Source organism: Astyanax mexicanus, chromosome 1 (assembly GCF_023375975.1).
Source record: "Astyanax mexicanus isolate ESR-SI-001 chromosome 1, AstMex3_surface, whole genome shotgun sequence".
NCBI lineage: Eukaryota > Metazoa > Chordata > Actinopteri > Characiformes > Acestrorhamphidae > Astyanax > Astyanax mexicanus.
In genome coordinates, this window is record NC_064408.1 from 89607431 (window position 1) to 89622500 (window position 15070).

General features: G+C 36.4%; 1 protein-coding gene across 1 annotated transcript in view; it reads right to left on the reverse strand.

The window, feature by feature from the left end:
• Positions 1-8581: 8581 nt before the first annotated feature.
• prdm14 (PR domain containing 14) overlaps positions 8582-15070 on the reverse strand; it is an 8531-nt gene continuing 2042 nt past the window's right edge. Inside the window, exons 2-9 of the mRNA XM_022684041.2 lie at positions 14010-14615; positions 12879-12926; positions 12575-12735; positions 12196-12466; positions 11469-11671; positions 10706-10807; positions 9653-9872; positions 8582-9094 (exon numbers count right to left, since the gene is read on the reverse strand). Of these exons, the coding sequence (XP_022539762.2) occupies positions 9030-9094; positions 9653-9872; positions 10706-10807; positions 11469-11671; positions 12196-12466; positions 12575-12735; positions 12879-12926; positions 14010-14544 (1605 nt within the window). The 5' untranslated portion in view covers positions 14545-14615 and the 3' untranslated portion in view covers positions 8582-9029. The remainder of the gene's footprint in view (positions 9095-9652; positions 9873-10705; positions 10808-11468; positions 11672-12195; positions 12467-12574; positions 12736-12878; positions 12927-14009; positions 14616-15070) is intronic.

Sequence of the window (15070 nt, forward strand, 5' to 3'; positions counted from 1 at the left end):
TACAGTGTGCCATACAGTCCTGTTTAAAGAAAGAGTATAATTAAAGGAGATGTTGTGTGAAAATTGTGCTGTTTTCAAGTTTATTTTACTGGTAGTAATTATTTTTCTAATGACGTTTTACTTTTACTCTTTACATTTTCAGACAATTATCTGAACTTTCTACTCCTTACATTTTAAAATAGCCTTGTTACTCTTATTTCATTTCAGCTTGTTTTCATTCTGGCTTTTCATCATTAAAAAGACACCCTATCCAGATAAATCTCTCTATCCAGATAAAGTGAATTTGATTGTGGTTGGATGTAGAGAAGTGTAAACATATACCATTCCGACACCCTATTGGTTTATACACAATCCATCATGTAGTGCACTATAGGATCCTGTGGTCCGGCCTAAGCTTTTGTCTTTAATGGCATTTTCCCATTACATTACTTTTAATTTTATGCTTTAAGTAGTTTTGAAAGCAGTACTTTTACACTTTTACTGGAGTAAAAAGCTTCAACTTCTACAGACGTATTTTAAACCCTAGTATCTATTTTTCTATCTGAGTAATGAATGCCAATTCTTTAGACACCTTTGAATGGAAACGTAGTCAACTCATCCATCTTCTGAAGGAAATAAACAGCTTTATGGAGAATTCTCAGTTCATACTTCTGGCCTTTCCCTACATTTGGCAAGTGTAATTTTTTTATAAAAGCTAAAACAGATACAGAACGAACACTGGAAGTGAAAGAAGGAGGTGGAATGAGTATTATTACAGGAGCAGTGTCCTGCCTGCTTCACCAGAGTTATGTTGTCCAGTTGGCACAGACCAGCAAAATAAATATGCTATTCTTTGTGTTACAGTGTGGTGGAACATCACAATGATATTAAATTGTCTATTTTAAGGAAAATATACTACATAATGCAGCATTAAATACATAAGTATTAGAACTGCAGTGGATCTATGTGCCTAAGGCTCCCTATCTCTTTGTATCACTATCTATAGTGTGAATTAGAAGCATGATATTATTTTACTGTAGGATGGCTTTAAATATCTGTGTGTAAAACATTCCAGCACAGCACTGAGCTCACATAACAGTAAGACTATTTATCATTTCAATTTATCAAAGACTATTGATCAAAGCAATTATCATATAATCTCACCAACCTTTATCATTAACAGTAATGCAATTTATCCATTTACACTGAAGGGCCGTTTGGCAGCACAGGAGATGAATGAGGTGTGTGTGTGTGTGTGTGTGTGTGTGTGTGTGTGTGTGTGTGTTGTCCCAGGAGACCCTCAGTAAAGCTTACTGAAGCTTCAGTAAAGCATCTGCCCATCTGCCCCACTGCTACTGTCATCTGGACACACACACATAAACTGTGGGCTTTACTGTGTTTGATCTGTCATTCATCCAGTGAGCTGCATTCAGAGCGCTGTTCTGGACTTTCTGAGGATTATCTACTATCCCTGTGGAAATCACCACCACCTTCATCGCCATCATCACCATCACACACTCCACCTGTTCACAAGCTGCTGGGGAACCCCTTTAAACTCCATGTGTACACAGTGTGGATTCATTTTTGTATTTGTGATCAATATACAGAAATAGGTCTGTGCACTTGTGGTTTAAACAAATAGGAATGATCAAGGGTTCTGTAGTTTGGTAGAACCATTTTTCAATTATTCTTCATATACAAGGACAAGTCTTTTGTTATAGAACCTATTATTCAGAATTGCTCTATATAACACAAAAAACAAGCTACTTGTAGCTACAAGTTAGATGTTTCGAAAAAACTGGGCACTCTATATATAGTTGCCGTCCAAAGAAATCTATGCATCTTCATTTTTGTTGTTTTTTGATTTACTACATTATTTAAACACATGAGCAGTCCTTTACAGTGTCTGTAAATTTCTTAATGAATTGTCCAATAGAAAGGCTCCGAAATTATATGGAATAAAATTGTCTTACATCAGCTTCCATTAAAAAAATGAAGATTTGTCTTTCATCTGTAATGTTACCATTTTGGCACTAGATGTTTACTGATGACAGAGATGATATTGAGATGTCAAAACTTTCAGGCAATGTATGAGCATCCATAATATTCATATGTACTCTGTCAGATAGCAAAACATCAGATGATTTTGGTTTAAATGTGGCCCATATAAGGCACTAGTGTTCTAATTAAGGCACTGCTAGGTGTGCTATGGGCTGAAACTGGTCTAAATCACATCTCTTGAAGATTTATCTTGAAACTGGTCCAACTGAAGTCAGATGTGGTTGTGAGATGCATGAAAGTAATAAGTGTACGCCAGAACTGGGCCAAACTGTGTGTGCTTTTTTTGTGCCTCTCAGTCTAAATAAATGACCCTGTGGCCAAGTGTGCTAATGCTATGTTCCCTCTGTCACTGTGGACCTTAGCATCTGCACCAGAGACCTATCCGGTGGACGAGTAGGGGTCTTTTTAGAACAGTGTTTATGGACCACTCAGCTAACAGCCTAAGGCCGGACTCAGACTAAACCTGTGTTGTTGCTGACTGCTATTAGAGAATCAATACAGCTGATTGATCAGGGCAGCCCTTCACTCTGCTGCAGCTGAAATAGGAACTGACAGGTAACCACCACTTACAGGGAGGTGTGTGTTTGTGTGTGTGTGTGTGTGTGCATTTGTAACGCACAGAGAGGACACCATGTCCAGTGTCATTGGCTCAAAGGGTGGGCTTATTTGGCTCATTTTACTATCTCTCTCTCTCACACGTCTGTTCAATCAAGTTTTCAGGTTTTAAGGCCCTGATTGTTCTTAGAGATGTTTCCTCAGTCTCAGCTTGCATCTCTTATCTGTCACTGATTTTGAACTGTGATTTTGAACTGTATATATATATATATATATATATATATATATATATATATATATATATATAGATGCCTGCTTATTATAATTATGTTATTATTAGAATACTCTGCCTATTGGTCTTCAATATCTTTAAAATAGTGACTTTAATTATTTTTCCTATTTTTTATTTATAAGACTTAAGACTACACAGAAATCAGATTTTTCAGGCTTAATCACTTAAATTTTTTTTTTTTTTTTTGACAGACAGAATGACAGAATGGGCAGGGAATGTTTGATATTTTTATGAAAATAGCTAATTGAACAATTGAAATCCCTTAATTATCAAAAGAAAAACATTCAAAATATTGCAAAAAGATATATATGTATTTAGAAATGTGTTATTTAACCACTTAAAAATCATTAATTCTAAACACGCAGCACTGCAGACATGGAAAAAAGCCCCTGTCCCCCACATCAAAGGAAACGTTCCTATGTATTTATAAAAATTTGTTTATTACAAGATATAACATTTTTACTAGAAAATGTGTCTTTCATAGTTTTCGTTTTGTTTGTAAAGCACCTTGCCACGTGTTTGAAAATAAGCGTTGGCCCTAAAATAAGGGGTCCTGAAGATGACAACTAAAATAACTATTTATATGTTTTAAATGTTTTGATTTCATATTTCCTGGTTTAAGAGTTCCTTTAAATAGCGAAAAAGCTTTTATAAATGGTCCAGGGAAAAAATATTGATATATAGAGTGAAAGAACTTTCTTGTTCTTTGTACTAATTTAAACCTATTTTGCTTGGAGAGTATAAATAGCCCTGTCCTGTCTCCAGTCACTTCACTTATAAGGAATTATTATCTAACAGTCATTACAGCTTATTAACTTCCGCCACCGTATTCCTCAGAGAGGATATCACTAATATCACATTAATAAAGAGATCAAACTGAATTATGGATCTCCGGGGCTGAGGGTCAGAGTTTAATAGCTGATGGGGTTAAGTGTGAAATCAATGCCTGTAAACAAGAGCAGAAAAGATCAGGAGATTAGCCATTAAACTCACTAACCACACATCACACACCTGCAAAAACAGCTCATCACTATATCATTATAATATTATTATATCATTTTAACATCTACTGGATATTCCACAGCTACAAAAGCTGTTGTATGTGTGCGTTTAGACTGGGATTCAACAGAAAGCTGAGTAGGAGTATCTTCAATACACTCCACACACTCCACTCAACACTTACTGTTAGCACTGGTTAGCAAGCTAACAATCTTCAGAAAGTGAGTGTACTAAAACCAGTTTAAAAAGGGTTAATCTGGTTTATTAAGCGAGGAAGGAAGAGGACTATCTGATACTGTGTCAAAAACTGAGAGGTGCGGTATGTATGATTAACATTGTTTTAAACAACTAAGGCTAATTTCAGCTATGTAGACGGATGTTATCGGTTCTTGCTAAGTATTATTAGCTATGTTTCTTAACCAGCTTTATAAAAGAATAGCTTGTTTTAGTCAAAAGGGTCATGGTGCTGTAGTACCATAAAAACCTTTAGGACATTCTAAATCTCAGATTCATGTCCATCAGTATAAAGCATTATATTTCATTTTGTTTTAACTTACTGTGTATATATATAGTGTTGTGCAAATAGGCTGTAAAGCTTTAAATCTGTGTCGTTCATAAGAATAGACATAAGAAATATCTATCCATTATAATTTTTGTATTGTGTGTTAGCTTGACCATTTCCAGTGCTCATTTATCAGGAGAGTGTTCTTCTAATTGTTCTTCTAACCAACTTATCAGTAATCTGAGTAATTAATGGCATGTTCGGTTCATTAAAACCACTTGTTTTTTGGGTTTACTCTAATGCAGGGGTGTTGAATTTGATCCAAAAAGAGCCAGATTCTTTAATATATTTAAGACTAAAATAGGGCTTTGACAGCTAATTGATTAAATCGATTAAAATCTATTAAAATAATTTAATAATCAATTCATTGGGTCAAAAGCGCCCAAGTGCTAATCGTTTGTATGACTAATAATCAGTTTGTCTGATCAAACTGATTCAAGATCGATATATATGATATATCGTATCGTGTAAAACACGATTAATAATTGATTTATCCAGTTAATAATCAATTTATCCTCTTAAAATTAGTTAATTGGAAAAATAATCGACAGATTAATCGATTATCAAAATAATTGTTAGTTGCAGCCCTAGGCATTGGACCATGTGATATTTCTAACCTAACTATATTAGCTGTTCCTAAATCTCTGGGATCTCTGCAGGCTCGAGGCAGATGCTCAGGCATGTGGGCTTCACTAAGACAGATAACTGGTATGAAAATTGGGGTCATTCCACGTTAAAAAAGCACAATGACTCCAATTAAAGGAAGCTGGAGATTTTGAGCTGAAAGGTTACAGGGTCCCACCATGGGGTCTGTCCTACATATGTATGACCAGCAGCCTGGGGGGCACTTCAAAGACTGACCACCGTGCATCCCTCTGAGGGTTGATTTGCCTGTTACTAAAGGCCCGTATCTCTTGCGGCTCTGATATGAGAGGGTAATTGAATCATCCTCTGGGGCTCGGCCTGTCAGCCGGGCGGTTTTGTGTGGGAGCAGTGAGGGTGAAATGGCCGTGGGGGGTCCGAGTGTGCAGCTGAAGGCAGGAGGCCGCTGCAGGTCCCCAGCCACATCGGATAGCTGAGCAGGGAATCTGTCGTAACAATAGGGATGGATATGAGCAGACAAGTGTAAATGAACTGAACCTGTTCACATGCAAAAAAACACACAGCGGGGCTGAGAGTGGCTCGGCCAGGAGAAAGCCTCTGATGTGCCGCTGCTGTTTTTCTAACAGCGGGGGAAGAGCTGAGGCAGGACTGAAAGGGTTAACCAAACAGCCTGTGTTACTCTAGTCTGTGTGTGTTTAGGATTTTACTTCGAGAAGAAACGTGAAGGAAAACTGGGGCCAAACGCTGAAACTTATATTGATGACTTTCTGTCTTATTCAGTAAATCATCTTCAGTTTCTCTAATCAGGGGCAGAGATTTGGTCTGTAACATGTGGGGGCAACATTAATTCATAGTTGTGAACGTACAACAGTTTATACATACTGTGAAATCAAGAGAACAAGAATTCTTAAACTATCATGAAATGTAAGCCTTAAATTTCAATATTACATTAAAAAAACATTCATGGTAAGCACTGAGAGTTTTATACACTTCAGTAATGAGGAATTTAATTATAATAAGCATTCACACCCATTTAAAATCATGTAAACTATGATAAACCTTTATTTTAACACTTCAACACTTTTTGACAATCAACTTGTCTTTAAAACACAGTTAAAATATATTTTAAATTAACTTTAATTGAAATGTCATATATCCTAATAAACCTAATCCTAATATTGAAAGATAGTACCTGTTAATACTGCTAGAGTTTAGCTCCATCCACATCACAAATGTGCTGAACTGGAAGACAGTGTTCATCTTATGTATGATTATGTGGCCAAACCGATTTTAAACTACACTTAATATAGCCCATTCATTTCTTATAGCTGGTCACCAAGGATATTGCTGGATTGTGTTCCTGAGAGCATGCAGTAATTTACAGTACAGAAACCTTTTGTTTTCAATGCTGTTCCACCTGAGGGCCAGAAGATTACCAGCATCCAGTATTCAGATTTTCTGAATATTTTGATGATATTATGGACTGCAGGAGGTAGGATATTCTTTTTGCAATTTTACATTGGGGAATATTTCTTAATTGTTAAATGGAGTTTTTTGTAGTTCCGTTTGGGTCTATGGGTCTATGGGTCTATTATTTTTGTAAATTGTTGCATTCTGTTAACACATATACATATATATATAAATATGCTATTTATAGGTATATGTTTGAGTAAATTTGTTTGAGTAAACATTGTTGTTTTATTCTATAAACTACGGACAACATTTCTCCCAAATTCCAAATCAAAATATTGTAATTTAGAGTATTTATTTGCAGAAAATGAGAAATCTCTGAAATAACAAAAAAGATGCAGAACTTTTAGACCTCAAATAATGCAAAGAAAACAAGTTCATATTCATAAAGTTTTAAGAGTTCAGAAATCAATATTTGGATAAAATAACCCTGGTTTTAATCACAGTTTTCATGCATCTTGGCATGTTGTCCTCCACCAGTCTTACACACAGCTTTTGGATAACTTAATGCCACTACTGGTGCAAACATTTAAGCAGTTCAGTTTGGTTTGATGGCTTGTGATCCCATCCATCTTCCTCTTTATTATTTTCTAGAGAGTTTTAATTTGGTAAAATCAAAGAAACTCATATGTTTTAGTGGTCTCTTATTTTTTTCCAGAGCTGTATATATATTTAAAATAATTGTTGGTATTATTACATGTAAAAATATATGTGTGCATAAAATATGTGTGCAGTCGAGAGGTGAATTCAGTGCAGTGGTTTTAGACAGCATGTTAAAATGTGTGTATTCAGCACTATAATGCAGGCCTTTGTTCTCTGTGTTTGTTTACAGTGTGTTTATTGTAGAAGAGAGGGTGGAAATGCTTTTGGATTTATAGTATTTTAATGTGATGTCCGTGTTTGCCCTTTGACCCCAGGGTGTGGTCAGCGTTAGTGTTACTGAGTGCTGGGAGGTCAAAGGGCAGCGTGAACACACACACACCGATGAAGTAACAGCTAATTTATCAGAGTGCCTCTCGCTCGCTCTCTTCAGCACACTCTCAGTGTCTCTCGGCCACACACAGGCTGGACTGAGGGCAGCAGATGTGAGGACAGTCTCTCTCTCTCAGTACAGTGGTCACTCCATTGTCATTAATTTGCTGTTGGGGGAGGTTCAGGCCCCTCCCCCTCACACCCCCCAGCATCACTTAGTAAAATACACACATGACAGTCAGTATGTGAGTGTGTAATGTGTACAGATGTGCTGTTTCTCAATCTCTGCTCTTTCCTTCAGTCCTTCAGAGTGAGTGAGTGTTGTTTAAAAAAATATATTTTAAACTTATTGAAACACATATAAAGTCAGTTCATTAAAATAATTTTATTAAGCTCATCAAAACTTAATAGAAGAAAATATGTTAAATCTAGTAAGCTCATATAAACCCATATAAACTCCAGGACACATTGGTCAAACCTCTGTAAACACCAGTAAGCTCCAGTACACACATATAGATTCAATAAACTCTTCATTAATATTTAGATATTTGCTCAATTAACAGTTTATTTTGCAATGCAATGTGTTTTGATACACAGCAGTTTAGATGTAAATAATATACTATCCTAAGTACATTTTTACTCCCTTATTTAATCATTAAAAATATAAATCACTATGTACTATAAATTACATACAGTAGTTTTGCAGGATTTTATCCTTACTTCCGAAATATGATACATTCTAAATGGTATCAATTAACTGAAATATTAATATTGTAAAATGTATCGGAAGTTGTAGTTATTATATTATAATATATATATATATATATATATATATATATATATATATATATATATATATATATATATATATATATTTTTTTTTTTTTTTTTTTTTTTTTACTTATATTCTTGTTTTTTTACAGGAATATCAAAGTACATAAACTTTCTGAAGATAAGCTGAACAAACCTATTTAAATAATTCAATAATATAAAATGTCTTTATCACACAAGCATTTGCACACACACACACACACACACACACACACACACACACATATAAGCAAAATTAGACACATGTATTCCACAAATGTATTAACAATAATTGTTATTTTAATAATATTAAGTTTATTGATGGTGGCATTGCAGCATCACATACAAACGAGTTAAAACAAACAACACAAACACACACACACTCTCTCTCTCTCTCTCTCTCTCTCTCTCTCTCTCTTTCTTACACATTAACAATAAGATAAAGAATAAATAAATAAAATCACAATAAGTTACAGACCAAAACAACATTTTAGCATCAAGGCAGCGCTCCATAAATATAAACATCTTAATATGCAAATATGTAAATAAGCTGCTGTCAAACTGGATCAGCAGTGAGGAAGTAAAAATGAAGCCATCATCAGCAGTGATTTAACTTTCTGTGCAGTCACTTGGCATAAGTGTTTGTGTGTGTATGTTGTATGTTGAATGTGTGTGTATGTTGAGTATGTGTGTGTCAGAGTGTGTGTGTCAGGATGTATGTGTGTGTCAGGGTCGGCGTGTGAGGGTGAGTGTGTTCTCCATTCCTGCTGAACTCTCCCACAGTGGCCACTCTGTGAACAAAACACAAAACACACACTGTTAACACACAGCCAGCCCTGAATACGACAGACTACACACGATCAATCACATACATGCTTTAGTGACAGAAAGAGAGAAACAGCCACAAACAGATTTTCAGCTCTGATACAGGAGATACTTTTGCTAAAATACTTTTATGAATTTTGTGCAAAACTAAAATATGCTTGTTTGTGTTTTGCTCTTTCATACAGAACTACTGTCACAAATAAGAAAATTCAATTTCCTGAAGAACATGCAGAACGATGTGTGGAGCAACACATGAGAAGCATTTCACAGGTGGTTGCTATGGTGACAACAGGTGATTGTTATGATACTACTAGGTGGTTGCTTTATTTTTACCAGGTAGTTGGTATGATATCGACAAGTGGTTGCTATGGTGTTATCAGGTGGTTGGTATGATGCTTCTAGGTGGTTGCTATGGTGATACCAAGTGGTTGGTAATATGTGGCTAAATAGTTTCTAGGGCATTACCAGGTGGTTGTTATGGAAAAAAACAGTAGCAAAGGAAGGATGTTGATAACGGGTCTTACTCTCATGGCTCTTCATGTGCTGCTGCAGCTCTTCTGGACCAGGACACACACACCCGCACACAGCGCAGGACAGCGGCTTGTCCTTGGTGTGTGTGCGGCGGACGTGGCTGTCGTGTGCGGCGTGTGAGGCGAAGGCTTTTCCGCAGTGGCTGCACTTAAACGGCCGCTCGCCCGAGTGCTGGCGGATGTGAGTGCGCAGAATACTAGAGGCCGTGAACGCCTGAAAAATACAAACAATCATAAATATTTTAACCATCATTTGTCTTTAACCATAAATAATAACAGTAATAATGAGTAATTCATACTGGGCACTAAATAATTCATATTAGGTACTGACTAATTCACACTATATTATTATATAGCAGATACTGGATAATTTACAGTAGGTATTGAATACTTTGTAGTAGCTATTACATAATTCATGGTGGATACTGAATAATTCAAACTGGCTATTGAATAATTCACAGTAGATATGGTATAATTTCATAGTGAATACAGCAATTTCTATAGTATAACCTAGATCATTCATAGTGGATACTGATCGATTCTCAGAGAGTTTTGAACAATTTACAGAGACAGTAAATAATAATTGTTTAATAATTATTAACTGTTTACTATGTGTCATTCCTAATTAACTGATTAATAAAAGTGAAGTTTACTGAGATAAATTAAAATAATTAAACTACTTTTCTGTTAGTTTTACTGTAGTAAGTCAGTATAAAACTCTTTAAATGAAGAATGTAAGAGTCTGCAGCTTAAGGATTAAGAATTATTCATTAAGGATTGTTTGAGTAGGCAGATGTTAGTATTCCAGGTTAAAGCGATAGTTTGCCGCCTGTGTTTAAAGGAGGGAGGAAGCAGCAGAAAGTCCCTTCTCTCTTTGTGTAAAGTGAGACAATGCTCAGGGACAACTTTTGTTCCTCTGCGGGTCATAAATTAAAGGCATAATCCCCCCTAAACAATGAGCTGAAGGGGCATCTGGCAGTAATTAGCATGTAAGTACAGCCTGATGAGCTTTAGTGTGTTAAAGAGCCTGAAACACTCCTCCCTCACCTTACTGCAGTACACACACTTATACGGCCGCTCGCCCGAGTGCACCCGCATGTGCTTATTCAGACTGGAGGACTGAGAGAAACTTTTACCACACACCGAGCACTGCGGAGAGAGAGAGAGAAAAAAAGATTATTATTACATTATTATTACAGACCCAGTCAGAACATAATGAATCTAATTTCAACAAAAATCATTAATGGCATTCAATTCAAGGGGAAACTCAACAAAATTACCTGCATTTCTAAATGTTTAGGATGTAGATAAAAACATTCTGAGATATTTATTAAGAAATATTCTGTTTGGGATGTAAAATGTCCAGATTCTCACATAAATAAATGGCCCAAAGTTCCATGTCAATCTTTCTTATTTATGACTATTTTATCATAGCCATTGTTACATATAATATATAATGTCATATAATATACATATAAATTGGTGGTTTTGGACAGTAAACAAATGGATGTGTTTGTTTGTAGTCTGTCTGCTTTCCATCATCACCATTGTAAAAAAAACAGTCTGATTTATGCAGATTTTTCAAATATAAATATCAACATATCTAAATATTCAATTTTGAAAAGTTTCAATATGAGTTCCCATTTAAACAAGCATATAATTATAGAGAAGGTTAAACCAAATATCTGCAGTGATGATACTGATAGATACTGATATAGTTATTTAGTAAGCTGTTAAAACCCAAAACAATATACTTTAGATTAATAGTGTGTATAAATAATCAGTACTCAGTGTGTGTGTGTGTGTGTACCTTATGTGGTCTGTGCTTCTCGTGAACGTGCAGGATGTGTATGCGCAGGCGGTCTCTCTTTTCGAATGATCTGCTGCAGAGGTTGCAGGGAAAGCTGCGGTCGCCACGGTCCACACAGCGCGTGTACTTCAGGTGTTTATCTCTGTAATACCTGTATGCAAACACCTTCCCACAGCGGTCACACCTGTAGCCCTCCGCTGAGTCTGAGGGAAACAGACATATTTACATCAGTAATGAACTTTAAAGAAGAAATTTAATTAATGAAATTGAAGAGCTGTTAATAATTTACAATCACAGCAATAAACATGTTACATTGCCTTTTATCACTGACCAACACAAACTGTACAAACTGAAAAGAATGGCAAAAAACAAACTGATTTTAAATCAGCATTATTACAATGGTATTACATCATTATAACAGTGTAGTATCCACAGTGTGATCTATATCTGCACAATAAGTGTTATGGCACCCTTAAATAGTGCTGTATTAGCATTATAACAGCGTTATAGTTGCACTAAAAACATGTTGTAGCTACATTACATTAAATAGATTAAAGTAATAACTTATTACATCAACTTTATATCAGAGTTATATTAAAATTATATTATTATATTATAAAAGGTTAATAAAAATAATATCAAGTATAATAACTGCATAATAACTATATAATAAAAACAAAAAACTTATAATAACTATGTAATAACAAAAACAAAAAAACAATCTTACCCTCTGCAGGATTAACGGCTTCACTCTCCTCTCCGAACTCTTTGAGGGTCAGCGGTATTCCGAGGAACTGGATGTAAGCATCTCCGTACCAGACCAGCAGCTCCTGACCGGGCTGCACCTCCCTGCAGGCCTCGTAGTAAATCTGACCTTTAACCTGCAGGGCCACCAGGTTCTGCTCCTCAGGGAAGCGAGCGCACTGCACCAGCCGCATCCAGTGACCACGAGCCCCCCGACCGTCCACGAAGTGACTCAGACGCCCGTGCTCGAAGATCTGAACACAAACATACAGAGCAATATTAACACCTTTTATTTACTGATTTATCAACCCTCTAATGTCCTAATCTGAGGTGCTGAATGTGCTGAAGGGTGAAGTGTGTACCTCCCACATCAGTGTGTTGTCGTCGTGTGTTTTGATCTCGCTGGTGTTGACCAGTTTCCCCCTGAAGGGTCCAAACCGGCTGCCCTTAGGAACCGAGCTCCCATCCACAAACACCCCCAAACGCCCCACACTGCCACAGAGCGACTGCTGGATCAACAAACCTGCACACACACACACACACGTGTAAATTCATCACTGTGATCTTCTATTAATAGTAATATATTATTAATAATAAAATTATAGTAAACAAAAATAGAACAACAAAAACAGAAGTAGTAATAGTAAAGAATGGCAAAAGACAAACCTTCTGGAAGCTCCAATCCCTCAGTATCAACATCAGCAGCTTCACAAACTGAAACACATATATAAATATGTATAAATATAATATAACAATAATAATCACCCAGACTATACACACACTACATCCTCAAAACTACAGCTGATTTGGATTTGGATGTTCTGATCAATTATTTTAATTTAACTCCTTCAAAGATGTGCATCATTCCTACACTTATAAAATGTACTGTATTTTATTAAATAAAAAGGGTGATGAACATCTAAAATCCTCAATAATATTAAAATAGTTTGTACAATAATATTAATAATGTATTACAAATGTCCTGATTTGTGTCTGTTGTTTCTGTAGAGTATATAGTCAACTGGCAACATGAATCTTTAAACTATATAGAAATCAATCCGCAGATGCATTTATCAGAATAATCCCTTTTTTTAATTAAATGTTTTATCTGCTGCAGAAGAAGCATACATTTGATCACTACTTCACAGACTTCTGTGAACTTAGAAAAAAAAGAAACAGAAAATGGGCAGATGTTTCTGTTATTTTAGCTGATTAATCATTTCTGGAGTATTCCCTAATAAATAAATAACCAACAAACAAACGAAAAATGTTAGCGAATTCAAAGCATAACACCAACAACTTCACTGACAATGTAAATATTTGTTGCGATTATCCACTGGTATTAGAACCACAACAGTTTACCACATAAAACATCATTATCATTATTATTTAGAGTTCAGATTGAGACTGAAATATTTTTTATGTGAATGTAGGACAGATAATTACTTTTTGATTAAGTGATATAAGCTGCTGCTGGTGTTAAACTGTAGTTGGTTATGATCAGATCTGTGCTGAAGCGGACAGGTAGAACACTGATTTCTGGAGAACCAACAGTAAGATCAGAAAAAATCAGAAAGAGAGATATCTGATAATTGAGTTGATTTAAGTAGAAAGCAACACATTACTGTTGCCCTTTTTATACATATGACTGACTATGGATATGTTCTAATGTGCTTCAAACTATTTTTGTGGAACATTTTTATTGTTTTTTTTTATTGGAATTGTTTTAAGGTGTTTACGACACAGTTAATAACAATTTCTACATTTTCTTATGTTGAATTCTGAGACAGTAATTACCTGAGCTGGACAGTCCAGAGATTGCGTGTGCAGGTGTTTTGTTGTGGTTCTGTCTGGAGTAGCCGTACAGTACAGTGAACAGGTCCTCCTCAGTGAAATTGTAGGTGTGGGTGGGCTCCAGGTGGGCCACCGTGTGTTTAGCTGGGGAAGATGAGGAGCAGGAGGAGGAAGAGGAGGGTGAAGATTTGTCTGTAGGTGGGCTACGGTAGGGCCAGACGTGGTCGGGGACCCTCTGCACTGGCTCATCGGGCTCCTGGCAGGCGGGCCGTTTGAAGCAGGGTGGGCCGAAGTTTGGGTCCTGCAGCGCTGCTGGGGGGCTGCTCCGACTGAAGAAAGGGGGTGTCCCACCGAAGGGGAAAGGCATCATCAGGGGGTGCAGGGTGGGGTGCAGGGGGGGCTGCAGGGAGGAGTGTGTCTTCAGAACATTTAGGAAGTTTGGGCCAGGCAGCGGACAGTAAGAGGTGAGTCCAGCTGCACTGCGCTCCCTCTCCATGGGGTCAGCACTGCACATAGACAGCAGCATACCTGCAGGCATGGAGGAGGAACCCGGGAGAAACCGAGGAGAGCCCAGCAGGAACTTTAGCACACCAGAGAATCTTCTAAATTCTGCAGGAGAAAATGCAGAAAAGGGTTAATCATACCATTGCTTTGTTGCATTTGCATTGTTTAAATAAGTGAATACATATGTATCATACTGCATGTGCTCTTAAAAATTAAGGTGATTAAAATATGTGTATGTAATCCTGAAAAAAAGAATATTTTTTTGAATAATTAAATGTTTTGGTGTTACATAAAAGCCTAATTTAAACAGTGAAAAAAAGAACCTTGTTCTTGCACATGTAGATTACCCTTAGATCATTTTCCCCCAGACAAAGAAACATTCAAACCTCCAGATGATTCTTGCTGTAATCTCCATCCTACAGTAAACCACTGCCTTTACTAAAGAGACTCTAAAAAGGCAGTTTTAAGAGTATAGAAGAGCTATGTTTTGCTTCTTAAAAACCTGTGAATAGGTCATTCCTTAAAGAGAGCAGACAGAAAACCTTTTTAAAGCTTAAAAA